This window comes from Mustela lutreola, chromosome 7 (assembly GCF_030435805.1).
Source record: "Mustela lutreola isolate mMusLut2 chromosome 7, mMusLut2.pri, whole genome shotgun sequence".
Classification (NCBI taxonomy): domain Eukaryota; kingdom Metazoa; phylum Chordata; class Mammalia; order Carnivora; family Mustelidae; genus Mustela; species Mustela lutreola.
The window spans coordinates 142005976-142022218 of NC_081296.1; the positions used below are offsets into that span (position 1 = coordinate 142005976).

Genomic DNA, 16243 nt, shown 5'->3' on the forward strand with positions numbered 1-16243 from the left:
ATATGAAAACAATTTTAAAGTCCATCCATAGGTGAATGGATAAAGAAGATGTGACATGTATATAAAGTGGAAAGCTACTCAGCCATTAAAAAAAATGAAATTTTGCAACAGCATGGATAGACATGAGGCTAAGTGAAATAAGTCAGACAGAGACAAATTCTGCATGATTACATGATTAGTTATATGTGGAATCTCAAAAACAAACAAACAAAAGAAAACAAAACCCAGACTCCTAGATACAGAGAACAGATTAGTTGTTGCAAAACGGGGGCAAGGAAGAATGAGTGAAGAGGATTAAGAAGTACAAACATCCATTATAAAGTAAATCATAGAGATGTAATATAGAGAACAAGAAATATTGTCAATAATATTGAATTAATTTTGAAAAGTGACAGATGGTAACTAGGCTTGTTGTGGTGACAATTATGCAATGTATATAATTGTCAAGTCACTGTGTTGTACACCTGAAACTAATGTAATATTGTATGTCCATTATTCCGCAATAGAAAATGTAATTTTTTTGAGGTATACTTAGCATACAATAAAATAAGTAGATTTTAAGGTGGACCTTGGGGAGTTTTGATTTGTTTGATTTGTAAACACATTTTAGCTTCTTTTGGCCAGTATAACAAAATAGTAATGACTGGATGGCTTCTTGTTCACAGTTGTGAAGAGAGGAAATCCAAAATCAAGTCACCAGCAGATTCATTGTCTTGTGAGGGCGCTTCTTGCTTCAAAGATGGTTCCTCTTGCTGTAAAGCCATGCGTAGAAGAGGTGAGAGATCTCTCTGGAGCCTCTTTTTTATAAAGATCTAATCCCATTTCTGATGATTCTACCCTCATGACCTAATCACCTTCCACAGGCCCCACCTCCTACCACCATCATGCTGGAGTCTAGGATTTCAACCCATGAATTTTGCAGGGACACAAACATTCAATCCACAGCACATCCCCATCAAGATACACAAGTTTCCTGTCACTCAGGAAAGTTTCCTCCATTCTTCCATTGCCACAGCGGGAAACTACTGATTTAAATTCTAGTCTCAGGGGCGCCTGGGTGGCTCAGTCTATTAAGCATCTGCCTTTGGCTCAGGTCATGATCTCAGGGTCAAGGGATCAAACCTTCTTCCTCTCCCTCTGCCCCTCCTCCCCACTCGTGTTTCTCTCCAGCATGCTCTGCTCTGTCTTTCAAAAAATAAATTTAAAAATCTTTTTAAAAAATTCTAGTCTCATAAATTAAGCCTATTCTAGACTATTCCAGAATTGATTCAAATTAAATCCTATATTAAGTTCCTTTGGTCTGATTCCTTCTGTTATCATCATACTGTAAGAGAAATCCATGTTCTTACATGGATCAGAATTTAGTTCTGATTTAATAGGGATTATTCCAATAGACGAATATGCCAGTTTGTTTATTCATTCATCTGTTAAGTGCTGGTTGTTTTTTCCCAGTTTGTAGAGTAAGTTCATGAATCCAGCTGATGTGGACATTCATATTCTAGTCTTTGTGGGTAATCTCCTCAGGCCAGGATCACTGGGACGTAGGGTAGATACAAGTTTGATTTTATAAGAAATGGTTGTTACAGATTCTAATTGTTCTACACATGAACTCTATTTACTCTTTCTTTACACCAATCATCCCAAGTGCACTCAATTGTTGTAAAGTATGAGACCTAATTCTCCTCATTCTTTGAATTCTTCAAAGAATCCTTTGAAGAAACTTCCAATCTCCTCTCCATCCTCTGTTTTAATTACTTGTTGATCCCTTATGCCATTTAGGTTTGAGAAAGAAAAGCCCTTCCCTCACTGAAAATGCTACCAAATGCGCTTATTTTTCCCCTGCGACTTCTCCAAGAGACCATGGGACCTTTCAGCCCATGGGAACTACTGTTCCCAGCTCCTCCTATTTTCTTCTCTTCTCTAAGTCCCCTGGGCTAGGATGCCCAGCTCACTGAGCACAGCCTCCCCTGATGAGCACACCATTATTACATAATAGCTCCCCACCTCCTTCTTGGGGAGCCCGTGCCCCCAGTCCCTCTCTGCTCTCCTCCAGACTCCCCTACTAGAAAAGTTGCTGTATGGGTGATCATCTTGCCTACCTCCCACCCGACTGAATCTTCTGTGGTCACAGGCTCCTTCAACCATGGGGCCTGCCTGGGCCCGGGCCCACTCAACAGGTGTCCTCTGGCTGCCTCTCCTCTGGCTACTCCTGTCTGCAGTCTGCTGTTCTCATGCCCTCCCAGGATGGCGCTTCACTTTCTCTGAAGTTGTGATCCCCAGGAAGGTGTCCCACAGGGTGGGTGGAACTGAGAGACAAGGCCAACTCTCCTACAAGATTTACTTCAGGGGCCAAAGACATGTGGTTCACATGAAAATCAAGAAGAACTTGCTGCCCAGGCAGTTTCCTGTTATCACCGATAACGATCAGGGCGCCATGCAGGAGGACTACCCCTTTGTCCCCCGAGACTGCTACTACTACTGCTACCTGGAAGGGGTTCCTGGCTCCATGGGCACACTGGACACCTGCTACGGGGGTCTGCATGGCATGCTGCAGGTGGATGATTTCACTTATGAAATAAAACCGCTGGAAACTTCTTCCAAATTTGAGCATGTGGTTTCTCTGCTCGTGTCACAAAGAAGATTATCGGGGCTTGAAAGGTGTAAGATTGAAGAGCACAATACAGATCAAGAATACGAAGAGACAATTCTTGCTGGAACTCCTAGAGCCACCCCCGTGTATTTGTGGTGGCCACATAAGAAATACTTTAAAATCCACTACACAACTTCTAAGTCATTAATTGAATTGGACACTAATCTCACACATGTAATAGAGAGTGTGATGATTTTGAACAACATATTACATACCATCTACAAACCAACTCTCCTAGATGTCTACATACGTGTTTTGTGCATATGGGATAAAAGGGATAAGGTAGATTTATATGAAGAGCAAGATATTCAAAATATCATGACTGATTTTGCTTTGTGGAAATACTGGGGTTGGTATAACGATATTCCTCATGATACTTCAATGCTTCTTACAGGGGATAGAATTGGTGGGGCCTCATACTATGGCCAACCCAATGGAGTGTGCAACCCTAAGTGGGGCGTGGCATATGTATATATGACAAGATACCATGTATTTTTGGCTGCGGCTGTTGCAGCACATACCCTAGGTCATAATTTGGGCGTTGATCATGATACACCAGGTTGTCAATGCTTTCGAAGAAAGCACTGCGTCATGGCTCCTGAGCCTGGTTTGTTGGATATGATGAGCAACTGTACTTACGAAAAAATACATCACAAGGTCACTATATGGGATCCTTGTTTGAGCAGACCAAATGTACGGTACACCAATTTTCCTTACATAGCTGCTCGTTGTGGTGACCTGTTCGTGGATCAGGGGGAAGAATGTGACTGTGGCTCCTTAAAACAGTGTTCTACTAATAAGTGTTGCAAGAGCGATTGTATCCTCACCCCTGGCAGTGATTGCAATGGAGGAACCTGCTGTGTCGACTGCAAATATGCTCTACCTGGATGGCTTTGTAGAGATAGGCTTGGTATTTGTGATCTCCCAGAATACTGTGATGGGAGGTCGCATAATTGTCCTAATGACTTTTACACCCAAGATGGAACTCCATGTTCACCATTGGCTGTCTGTGTGAGAGGAAACTGCAGCGATCGTGACCTGCAATGCCAGTCCCTCTTCGGCCACCAAATAAAAGACGGTGCACCAGCATGCTATCAAAAATTAAATGTCTTAGGTGACCGATTTGGGAACTGTGGGGTGAAGAGGATACGAGGAGGAGGAAAACCAGTGAAGTGTGAAGAGCGTAATGTTTTTTGTGGACTACTGCACTGTCGTGATGTCAAAGAAATTCCTGGTGGAGGTGAGCACACTGTATTTCGTCACATAATAGTACGTGATGTCAAGGAAGAGTTATGCTTTGGATACGATGCACACCATGGGATGAATCTGCCAGAAATGGGGCTTGTCGTGGATGGGGCAATGTGTGGCCCAGGAAGGTACTGTTTCCAACAGAACTGCACTTTTATTCAAGACTTGGGGTTTGACTGTGATGTCAAGACATGCAATTTCCGAGGGGTGTGCAATAACATGAAGCATTGTCACTGTATGAGAGGTTGGAAACCCCCAACTTGTGAAGAGAGGGGAGTAGGTGGTAGTATAGACAGCGGCCCTCCACCTGACAGAGAATTTAGTCTTCGAGCCAATATCATTTTTAATGTAAACCAGAAATTACTTCTACTGATAATTCGCTTGATTATTTTACTGATTTCAGGCATCATTGGTGCCTTTCATCATTTAGAAGAGATGACGTAAGAAGAGGATAAGAAGCAGAATTGCCTACACAGAAGTCAATAGTGACCGGAATGCGCCAGGTGGAGAAAATCATCTTGGCAGGGACTAAGAGAAATGACGAGAATCACTCTGATGATTACAGAATCCTATAGCTACTCGGAGGTTGTCATCTTAAAATAAAATGACTTGCCAACTTAACATGAGGTCTACACAGTTAAATTTAGTACCATCTCCTGTCTAGTCCTAGTCTTCTGATTGCTTTAAGACAGTAGAGACTCTTAAATACATTAAGATGTGGATTCTGGTGTTTCACAGATGCTCGTGGAGCAAATCTTGTTTGCACTGGGACGCACTTGGTTTTGACAAGGGGACCATTTCCCAATCGGTTATATACTAGATTTCTGTTCTTTGTTCATTTTATGGCTTCTGTTAAACAAATAACATTCAGAGTGACAGTTGGAAAATACAGTAGGACGGTAAGACCTTTTTCCTCAAGGCACAGGGTTGCCAAAAGATCTACCACCCACCAAGCATGAGCTCTTGGATGAAGTCTTAGGCCATGGGAGTTTCAAGGTCCATGTTACATTGAGAGTTGAAATGCACTGGGCCAGGATTTTGTAATGATCAAAAGAAAGCACCCAAGAAGGGCCTGGAACATGGGAAGCAGTGACTATGTGCCATTACTCTCATTCTTACTCTTGGGCTATGCTCAACCTGAGGTATTCCAGGATTATGGGTTTGGCTTGGCATCTTTATTAGAAATAAAACCCACAGGAGGAGCCATTGATCACTGACTGAGAGATCACTGCTTAAGGCCTCTGGTCATTAAAGTCATAGCAACTCACATTTAAATTCTTGGGAATTGCCTGAGCACAGCCTGTGTGTAAAGCACAGGGTAGAACTGGCTGTCTGACACATGTACAGAGAACAAACTCACACAAAAGGAAACAGGAAGCAGTCGCTTCAGAGATCATGCAAGAGAAGACGAGGGTCTCATAAGGGGCATGTGTTATCTTTGTGCTATGTAAATGCCTCAGGCCTCAGATCCAGATTCTTTCAGAAAATACACAATCCGGGTGAGAATAGCGCCGAAGGGTCGGGGAAGTATCCAGCAAGACAGACTCAACAGGGGTGCTATTCTGTGCCATCGAAACCTGTCCACCTTTTCTAGAGCTCTCTTACCTTCTTGTCCAAGGGGCATACGTGGTGGAGTGGTCTGGATCTCCATCCAAGACAGATCTGAGCCCCTGTTCACTATGCCCTTATCAAACGTGTATTCCTGCATCTACACTCAGCACCCATATCTACTACCCACCGATGAATAAATCATGGAAATAAAAGGCACAGCGTAGGGAATCTTGTCAATGATGTTGAAATAGCACTGTATGGTGACAGATGACAGCTTCGCTTGTGGTGAGCACAGCAGGACATGCAGAGAAGTTGAATCACCGTATTGTACACCTTAAAGTAATGTAACCCAGTGTGTCGACTATCTCAAATAAAGGGAACATTTTTCTTAAAGATTTTATATATTTATTTGAGAGAGAGAGACAGAGAGAGTTGGACGGCGAGACAGACAAAGTTGGGAGCCTTCGAGGGAGCCTCCTGGGCTCGGCCCAGAGTCCAGTGTGGTAGTCTGAAGTCTATGGGAAAGTGCTTAAAGGGTGGGTTCATGTGCAGCACTGATCTCCTCCGAATGCCGGACAACCTGCCCTCTAGTCAGCCACCCCCCCAACCCGCCTCTGCACTGGCAGCTGGGGTCTTCCATGCCCCTAGGCCCGAACCCTAACCCTGGGTTGGGTTCTCAGGCTTCCATCCACAGAGGCCTGGCCCTCAACCCCTACAGATTGGGGACCCATGAGCCATACTGTAGACCTCTGCCTGCCACCCAGGAGGAAACCGTGCTGTTGGGAGCTGTGGGAAACAGAGCAGGAGAAACTTGCACACCCCCCTCAGGCCGCCTTCACCTTCGGTGCCCCCTTCTGCCAAAAGAAGCTGGAGCCTGAGGTTCAGGCTCACACCCTAACTCAACTCTGCCCCCAGAAGCTCGCCTCCATGGGAGGCCTCCGGGAGCCCTGTAGCCTGGCCTGTGGTCTCCTATGGCCACAGCATGCACCTAGCAAGAAAGCGCTCTCAGCACGGGGCTGGGCGCAGCCCGAATCACTGCCCAACACAGACCAATTCTCATGAGCTTTCTGCCCAAATCAGTATGTCCACAGAAATCTGCAAGCCCAAATTCTCACAGGAGCTAAAGGTTCAGGACCAGGGTGACAGGAAGGGGAGGCCAATAGCAAGGAACCAAAGGCACACGTCATGTGCATGTGAGCTGGCCCACTTCTCTACCTGTCGGAAGTGAGCCATGCCTGACAGGAGAGAGTCCCACCTGCACCGGGTCTGTCCATTTGCTGCCCTTGAGCATCGGGGGAGGTGGCCAGCTGGCCACAGATGCTACCTGTCAAGTACCTATAGGACCAGCTCTCGGTCCTCAGCTAAGATAAAACAATCAGTCTGTGTAGTGACCTATTTCTGGGGGCAGGGCATGTGCTCAGTGCTTTGGTGACTCTATCCCCTCCCTTTGCATTTTTTAAAAACACCTTAGGCAGGGAAAACTGACATACACAAAGCTGTCCATAGTTAATATATGTAACTTGAGCCTGACCCTAACCCTCATATATAGTTAAGATATACTCGATTTAGAATATTGCTTGTAATTAGAGGATGGTTTTTAGGAGCTAAGGAATCCAGGGACCAACCTTCTTCGGTCTTCTTCTCCCTTAAATCCGGTAAATGGGAACACATTCAGCTACGTGCTATCTGGAGAGTGACCACACGGGGGCAACAGTGAGTCAATGTGCCCCAAAGACCACTGCAAAGCCCATTCTTCTTTCATCTGTCAAGCCTAGTTCATTCAATGTTTACAGGTTATTGTACAGATGATGAGAAATGTGACGCTGTTGAATTTTTAAAAAACCAAACTAATTCTTTCAACCTGTTAAGCATAGAAGATGTTTTCTAAAATCTTGGAGCTGGAGAGCACGTGAAGGCCCAGGACCCTGGAAAAGGGCTATGACCATGGAATCTGTTCAGGTCTACTTGGGAAACAAGGAAGGCTTCTATTCCACTCCCTTCCGGGAAGAATCCGTGTCAACTAACAGCACTGAATCCACACCAATAAAACAGTGCAAAATGGTGCAGCTTAGAAGAAATAAAAGGAGAATCAACAGCCTCCAGAAGCAGAGAAAGAGCCACCCCCAGGAACAAAAAGACCTACCACGAAGGGTCTGCTCAGGCCAATTTGCATTTCTGGAGATGCTCTGGAGCTAGAAGGCCCCCAGTGCCCCCGGGGGGCATGGGTCAGGCAGAGCTCACACCCTGAGGCTGCCCTGTTGGAGCCTGTGACCAGCCTCTTCCTCCACGAGACAGCCCCTACCCCCTCACGACTCCAGCCTGCTTCTTGGAACTCCCAATCCCTTTCGGACCCCATTGTTCCCTTTTCCCATCCCTGCCATCATACAGAGTACGTTGAACTACTTACTGTTCTGTCATTTACATGTTTTTTGTCATGTTTGCTCTGAAACGATATCTTGCATCATCTACCCTGATGTAGAATCCCTTGTCGCATTGCTTGACTTCTCTGTGCCCTCACAGTGTCATGGGGCTAGAGTCCTGGGCAAGGTCCTCACTAAGCCAGCTCAGCAGTTGCAGTGAAGACCTGCCCCAGGCACTGCTATTTTTGTGCAAGTCAGGCAGCACAGCCAAAACCTTGGTTTGGGTTCAGGATGGCTCATGTGCCCCTCAGCCACATCAGGTGGTCTGGGGGCACACCCTGAAGTCACGGGCTAGTCCACTGTTGCCCTGGGGAATCTCCGTGGAAGAGCCTTTGTGTCCTATAGGGGACCCCATAGGAGCCGGTCAATGGGAGTCTGAACTCCTGAGATAGAATCCATCCCGGAGACTGCCCGGAACTTTCCAGGACTTCATTCCACCGTCTTGCAAGAATCAATTCAGCTGAAACCATTTCCTCCCCTTAGAAAGCATGAGTCTTAAGCTCCAATGAAGGGACTCTCCTAGGTCATCTTAGAAATCAGCGGAAGAGCCAGACAGAGATGGGAGATGGCCTCCAGCAGGATATCCCAGAGTGGCTTTATCTAGAGCCGAAACCACCCATGTATTTTTCCTGGGCTCCCAGACTCTCCTGAGACACTACCTGGGGCATATTCTGGGAACAAAAGGTCACGGCAGGGCCCCAGAAACCTCTGACACTGGTTATAATGAGACTCTGGGATGTCAGTGGAGTCCCAAGCCATGGGCCGTCTCAGAGTTTGTCTGCAAAGTCATGGTTGGTGGGAAACCCAAATGCTGACAGAAGGTAGAGGAAGATGGAAAAAGCTAGGCTTCTCCATCATGACGGCACAAGTGGCCTAGGCCAGGCCCATGCCAGTGCCACACAGGGTCCAGGGAGCCAGGTGCTGCATAACATTGCTGAGGGCTGAATCAGACTCATCTGGAATTGATGTCGATTTGGGCAGAAAGCTCGTGAGAACTGGCCAGAAAGCCCAGATGAACTCGCTTCCGGCAGCAGAGGCCTTCAGGGGAGTCTCCTGTGCCCAGGCCGGGGCAGGTGGGGCCTGCCATGCCCCTAGGCCAGAACCCTAACACAGGGTTCGAGCCCCGCATCAGGCTCTCTGCTCAGCAGGGAATCTGCTTCTCCCTCTCATTTTCCCTCTATGTTCTCTCTCTCTCTAATAAATAAAATCTAAAAAAAAAAAAAAAAAAAAATAGATGTCAAGATACAGAACTATCTCATCAACACAAAAAAACTCTTTTGAAAACTTAATCTTCAGGCGCCAAGGTGGCTTAGTCGGTTGAGTATTAATTCTTGGTTTTGGCTCAGGTCCTGATCTCAGGGCTGTGGGATCCAGCCCCACGTCAGGCTCCACACAGAGGGCTGAGTGTGCAGCCTGCTGAAGGTTGGCTCTCTCTTCTCCTTTCCTTAGCTGCCCCTCCCCGACCCCCACTCACACACTCTCTCTCTCTAAAGAAAAAATTGAAAGCATAATCTGAGTACTATTCTCACCCTAAATAAATCATTCCTCACTATCACCAAATCCAGCCATTGTTCAAATTTCCAATTATTTCTTTTTGTTTACATTTGTTTGAAACAATATCCAGTGGGTACCTGGATGGCTCAGACGGTTAAGCGTCTGCCTTGGGCTCAGGTCACAAACCCCGGGTCCTGGGGTTAAGCCCTGCATCAGGCTCTCCACTAGTGGGGATCCTGTGTCTTCCTCTCCTTCTGCCTGCTGCTTTGCCTGCTTTGCCTGTTTGTGCTTGCGCGCTCTCTCTCTCTGTCAAATAAATAAATAAAATCTTAAAAAAGAAATATCCAAGTAAGATCCATACATAGACCCATATGAATCTATAGGTCTCTCTGTCTCTTTTCTCTTTCTCTAGCTTCTGGCTTTTATTTTCAAATGTGTTCTTTGAGGAAAGCAATTTGCCCTGTAGAGTTTCTCTCATTTTGGATTTTCTGATAATATCTTCATGGTGTTGACATGTTCCTCCCTGAAGGCTTAATAACATTCAGATTCTCAGTTTTTGATGAGAATGTTTCTTCAGGAAGCACCCCGTGCCTAGTTACCTCTCTCTCTCTCTTTTTTAAGTAACAGCTTTACTGAAATACAATTCACATACAATAAATTCACTCTTTGAAATGTAACAATTCATATTCACAGAGTTGTGTGGCCAACACTCCACTATTTAATTCTGGAATTAGATAAAATTCCACCACCCCAGAAAGAAATCCCAGACCCCTTGGCAGTCACTCCCCATCCCTCCGCCTCCACCCCTGCTAACACTAATCTACTACTTCCTGTCACTATGTTTGCCTACTCTGTGTGTTTCAAATATGGGTGACCCTTGAATAATGCAGAGGTTAGCAGTGCTGACCCCCCCATGCAGTAGAAACTCCGTGTATAAGTTGTAACTCCCCCCAAACATAACTACTAATAGCCTTCTATGGACTGGAATTCCTCACTGATAACAGAGTCAAATCAATATTTTGTATGTTACATGTATTATGTGTTATATTCTTATAATAAAGCTAGAAAAAAGGAAAATGTTATGAAGAAAATACACGGCAGAGAAAATATATTTATAGGAATATATATATATATATATATATATATATATATATATATATATCTATCTGTATCAGTGGACCTTCGCCAGTCAAACCTGTGGGGATCAAGGCTCAGCTCTAAGGGAATCATGTAGTATGTGTTCCTTTGTGTCTGGATTTTTTAAAAAATTACTGATTTATTTGAGAGAGAGAGAGTGACAGCAGGAGGAGGAGCAGAGAGAGAGGGAGAAGCAGACTTCATGCTGAGCGTGGAGCCCAATACAGGGCTCAATCCCACAACCCCAAGATCACGATCTGCGCTGAAACCAAGAGTCAGATGCCCAACCAACTAAGCCACCAGGTGCCCCTTGTGTCTGGATTTTTTAAGTACTTAGCGGAATGTTTTCAAGGTTCATCTGCATTGTAGCTGGTATCAATACTTCTTTCCTTGTTATCGCTGAATAATATTCCATTGTATGGGTAGGCCACATTTTAAGTGTCTGTTTATTTATTTATTTATTTATTTATTTGGCACAGAGAAACAGGGGGAGAGAGCACAAGCAGGAGGAGCAGGAGAGGGAGCGCAGGCTCCCCAATGAGCCAAGAGCCCAACCCGGGACTCAATCCCAGGACCCTGGGATCATGACCTGAGCCAAAGGCAGATACTTAACCAACCAAGCCACCCAGGTGCCCCGATATGCCACATTTTTAATCCATTCAAAAGTCGATGGATATTCTGGTTGTTTCTCCTTGTTTTTTATGAAGTGCTGCCGTAAACAGTTGTGTACAAATTCTTGTGTGGACATATTTTATCAGAATTCTTGTGTACGCACTAAGGAGTAGAATTTCTGGGTCATTACTTAAATCTGTTTAAGTTTTCTTGCAGCTCTTTTTGTTCTTAGGATACATATCTATGAGAAGGTGCAGTCAAATTATCTTGTCTTAAAGTCACTTGAAATAGTTTCTGTTTCTGTGGTCATGCCACAGCTCAATACACAGATGTTATTTTATTTTTTATTTTGACTTAAAGGATTTCTTTTTTAAATTTAATTTGTCTTATGTTTATGTGAGATATTTGTACGGGCTCCCCGTGTTCCTTCTCTGCTCCATTCCCTAATAATCCAGCTGAAAAGTGATTGGGCAGGTCCAGACAAGAAAGACAAACCGGTCTGGAGGTACTCAGCAGGTCAGCGACCTGGCAGTTGGGGCCTCAGAAAGGTAGGTGGCCAAGTTGGCCAGTGACACAGCCGAGCTGGGAGGTTAGTTACATGAAGGCGGATTGAGCAAATACAAAACTATTTTGAGGATAATGGGTAATGGGAGGCAGGTTTCTCAATGTCAGGAGGGAGAGTTCCAAATCTTTTATTTTTTAAGATTTTATTTATTTATTAGACAGAGAGAGAGAGAGAGAGAGATTGAGCACAAGCAGGGGGAGCAGTGGGCAGAGGGAGAGGGAAAAGCAAGCTCCCTGAGGAGCGGGGATCGTGACCCGAGCAGAAAGCAGACACTTAACCAGCAGAGCCACCCAGGTACCTGAGAGCTCCAGATCTTATAAAGGAGAAATCTAGAACAAACCTTTGGTGTTGGATTGGCGTTGGAGGTATTGCTGAAATCAGTTCCTCAAAATAAAAGATAGCTATGGAAATAGACGGCAAGGAACAATGACAGCACTCAGATCTTGGATTCTAAATGCCATTTTTTTCCCCTAGCCAAATGAACAAGGGACACTTAGAGAAGTTACTGATTCTGGGAGTGGGGCACAGGAAGTATACAATAAACCTGAAACATGCTGGTATCAGAAAGCAAGGAGGTGCTCTCATGAAAGCGACCTGCCAACAGGACAAAGAAGCCAGATTCTAGGACACTTTGAACATCACCACAGCGGGAGAGACAGGTGGTGCTCCGTTGAATGACACAGGAATCCATGAATCTATACACTGATGTCCGCAAATGAACGGATGAGTGAAGAGAAGAAAAAGCACTTCCTAGGGCGCCTGGGTGGCTCAGTGGGTTAAAACCTCTGTCTTCGGCTCAGGTCATGATCTCAGGGTCCTGGGATCGAGTCCCGCATCGGGCTCTCTGCTCAACGGGGAGCCTGCTTCCCCCCTCTCTCTCTGCCTGCCTCTCTGCCTACTTGTGATCTCTCTCTCTCTCTGTCCAATAAACAAATAAAATTAAAAAAAAAAAAAAAAAGAGAGAAGAGAAGAGAAGCACTTCCTGCAGTGGAGTGTTACCTAATAAGTGTGGGAGGAGTGGTGGGACTGTAAAACCATCATTTGGCAGTCATTGATTCGGGCACAAAACATCAATGGATGCTAAATTCAGAGGGTGAACCTTGGAAGAGAAAGAGGGATGGCGGGCTTCTCATTGTGTTCCCACCCGGCGGGAAGGGGAGAGCTCTCTGGAAACTTTTCCTAAAAGGGGACTAATCCTATTTAACAGGGCCCCACTCTTATGACTTCACTTAACTACCTTCCTCCAGGCTCTGTTGGTCTCCAAATACGGTCACATCGGAGGTCGGGGCTGCAATATATGAACTCATGGGGGGCACATGATTCCGTCCTGTCGGGGAGCAAGAATTCTTGCCTCCTACAGGGTCCTTCTAACTAGGCTAAGAATCCACTGGACATGAGAAATGGACCAGAGAAACCAAATTTAATTTCATATGTATGGGGAAAGCCACACAGACATGGGAATTCCAAAGATGGTCAGGCAAAATGAGGTACCTACGTCCAGCCTGAAGGAGGGAGAAGAGGCAGGGGTCTGGGGCTTCAAGGGAAGGAACGCACCTCACGAGGCAGTAAAAAAGCAGATGTTAGGTAACTAGATGTTTGCCCTACCATAGGTCACCCCAAGAACATATATCTCTGGCAATCACCCTTATTCTTGCAAAGGCCTTTAATTTAGATTCTTCTATTTAACTAAGGGAGGGAAGAAAGTTTCTCCTGAGCGCACCGAATCCCAGCGTCTCAGAGCTGGAAGGGACCAAGGACACATTTAACACATCTAATTCCTTCGGGATTCCTCTGAGCTCTCTCTTGATGGGGCATGGGGGATGACCGGGTGAGGCTCTGCTTACCCTCTTCACACTCCTCAATCAGGACTGCTCCACTGTGACACATTTTATATATGGGGCATAGACCTAGGATTTCCTTTAAAGAGTTTTATGCATAACGATCACTGCAGATGAGGAAACTGAGGAAGTCCTGAGAGTTCAAGGGAGCTGTCCACAATGCCAAAGCACGGCACAAAACACTGCTTGTTGATGCCCAGGCATGGGCTGTTTCCAGGACAACACATAGCCTCTTCTCCACCCAGCCTTGCTGCTAATATAGGACATTATGGGGGTTGGGGACCTCTCAGCAGGAACAAAGGCAGTCTAAGAAGTGGCATAGATGGGGGCCTAGGAGGTTTCATCAGGGGCTCAGGGCAGCTAAGCATTCGGATGACATGGAAAACACAGAATTGGCCTGCCCCATCTGGAGGAACTTCCAGACAAGTACGGGATTATGAAGTTTCTGTTCATCATTCAGGGTCAGCTCATGGAAAGATTACATGCTGTGCTCTATAAATGAAAGGATACAGCAGCACCCCTTTTGCCTGTCAAGCCAGATAGAATATACACACAGACAAACATACATATGTATATTGTAAGTACTCAGTGCCTCCTAATGCTGGAAGATAAAAATGCACAAGTTTCATTCTTCAGATCTGTTTAACCAGGAAGTATAACCACAGAACCCAGGAGCTGAAGGAACATGGAATCTTCAAATGAGGGTCACAAAATCCCTAAGGGATGCCTGCACCCGCGGGACAGGTAATGGAAATGAGGAATATCATTTGATCCCAAGAGGCAAGACCACAGGACATGGGGAATACATTTAGCTTCCTTGGGTATTCAAAGTTAAAAAATAATGAATGTTATTTATTTTCAAAATGGAATCGATTCTCATGGTACAGAGGGCAAAGGGCACAATTCATTGAAGAATAAACCTTCTTCTCATCCCTGACACCCAATCAACTTTCCTCCCAAGAGACAAAGAAAGTGCTCCTCGAGAGATAAACCCCACCCATAAAAGATGTTTTACACATATGATAGCATATATGAACACAGTTTTTTCCCCTTTTTATTTATTTATTTAATTTTTTAGCTTAACATACATTGTTCAGATCTTGGAGCTCATTTCCTATCTCTACGTTAGCGCTTCTGTGGTGTTTTTAAACAACTGTATAACATTCCATTGGTTGACTATACCCGGATTTTTCTTTCTTTTTTAATTTCAATTTATTTTTTTTTAATTTTTTTTTATTTTTTATGTTTCATAAACATATATTTTTATCCCCAGGGGTACAGGTCTGTGAATCACCAGGTTTACACACTTCACAGCACTCACCAAAGCACATACCCTCCCCAATGTCCATAATCCCACCCTCTCCCCCCAATTTATTTTTAAAAGATTTTTATTGTGTTATGTTAGTCACCATAAAATACATCATTAATTTTTTGTTGGTTTTTTGTTTGTTTGTTTGTATTAGACAGAGCTCACTAGTAGACAGAGAGGCAGACAGAGAGAGAGGAAGGGAAGCAGGCTCCCTGCTGAGCAGAGAGCCCGATGCGGGGCTCAGCCCCAGGGCCCTGGGATCATGACCTGGGCTGAAGGTAGAGGCTTTAACCCAGTGAGCCACCCAGGCTCCCCACATCATTAGTTTTTGATGCAGTGTTCCAAGATTCATTGTTTATGTACAACACCCAGTGCTCCATGCAATCTGTGCCCTCCTTAATACTCACCACCAGGTTCACCCATCCCTGCACCCTCTCCCTTCCAGAACCCTCAGTTTGTTTCTCAGAGTCCACAGTCTCTCATGGTTCATCTCCCCCTCGCTGAAATCCCCCAATTCACTCTTCCTTTCCTTCTCCTAATGTCCTCCATGTTATTCCTTACGTTCTGCAAGTTAGTGAAACCATATGAAAATTGACTTCCTTTCCTTGGCTTATTTCACTCAGCATAATCTCTTCCAGTCTCATCCACGTTGATGCAAAAATTGGGTGTTCATCCTTTCTGATGGCTGAGTAATAATAGTCCATTGTATATATGGACCACATCTTTATCCATTCGTCTGTTGAAGGGCATCTCAGCTCTTTCTGCTGTTTGGCTATTGTGGACATTGCTGCTATGAACATTGGGGTCCATATAGCCCTTCTTTTCACTGCATCTGTATCTTTGGGGTAAATACCCAGTAGTGCAATTGCCAGGTCATTCCCTTCGGGTTGCAAGATTTCCTTTAGTATTTATTATACATTACCGTTTTTTTATTATATATTATTTACTTATTATATATTATTCATATGATTATATTACTATTACTATTTATTTCTCATAAGGCAGATCTTTTAGCCACAAATTCTCTCAGTGTTTGTTTGTGTGGGAGTGTCTTTATCTTGACTTTGTTTTTTTTTTTTTAATTTATTTTTTTTAAATTTATTTATTTGACAGAGAGATCACAAGTAGGCAGAGAGGCAGGCAGAGAGAGAGAGGAGGAAGCAGGCTCCCCGCTGAGCAGAGAGCCCGATGCGGGACTCGATCCCAGGACCCTGATATCATGACCTGAGCTGAAGGCAGCGGCTTAACCCACTGAGCCACCCAGGTGCCCCATCTTGACTTTGTTTTTGAAGGATCATTCTATTAGAGAATTCTTGTCTGACAGCTTTTTTCTCCCTCAGCGCTTTCAACATGCCATTCCACTGCCTTCTCTCTTCCACTGACTTCTCCATTGCTCCTGATATGACATCAGCTTTTATT

The 16243-nt window shown here is 44.8% G+C and overlaps 1 protein-coding gene across 1 annotated transcript; it reads left to right on the plus strand.

Annotated features, from left to right (window-relative positions):
- Positions 1 to 2143: 2143 nt before the first annotated feature.
- Positions 2144 to 4342, plus strand: LOC131837266 (disintegrin and metalloproteinase domain-containing protein 20-like). The gene has a single exon (XM_059183442.1). It carries the CDS (start codon positions 2144 to 2146, stop codon positions 4340 to 4342), a length of 2199 nt encoding a protein of 732 aa, XP_059039425.1.
- Positions 4343 to 16243: the final 11901 nt, after the last annotated feature.

What these genes read in the sequence shown, in the direction of transcription:
- LOC131837266 (XM_059183442.1), top strand. Translation starts at nt 2,144, where the DNA reads ATGGGGCCTGCCTGGGCCCGGGCCCACTCAACAGGTGTCCTCTGGCTG.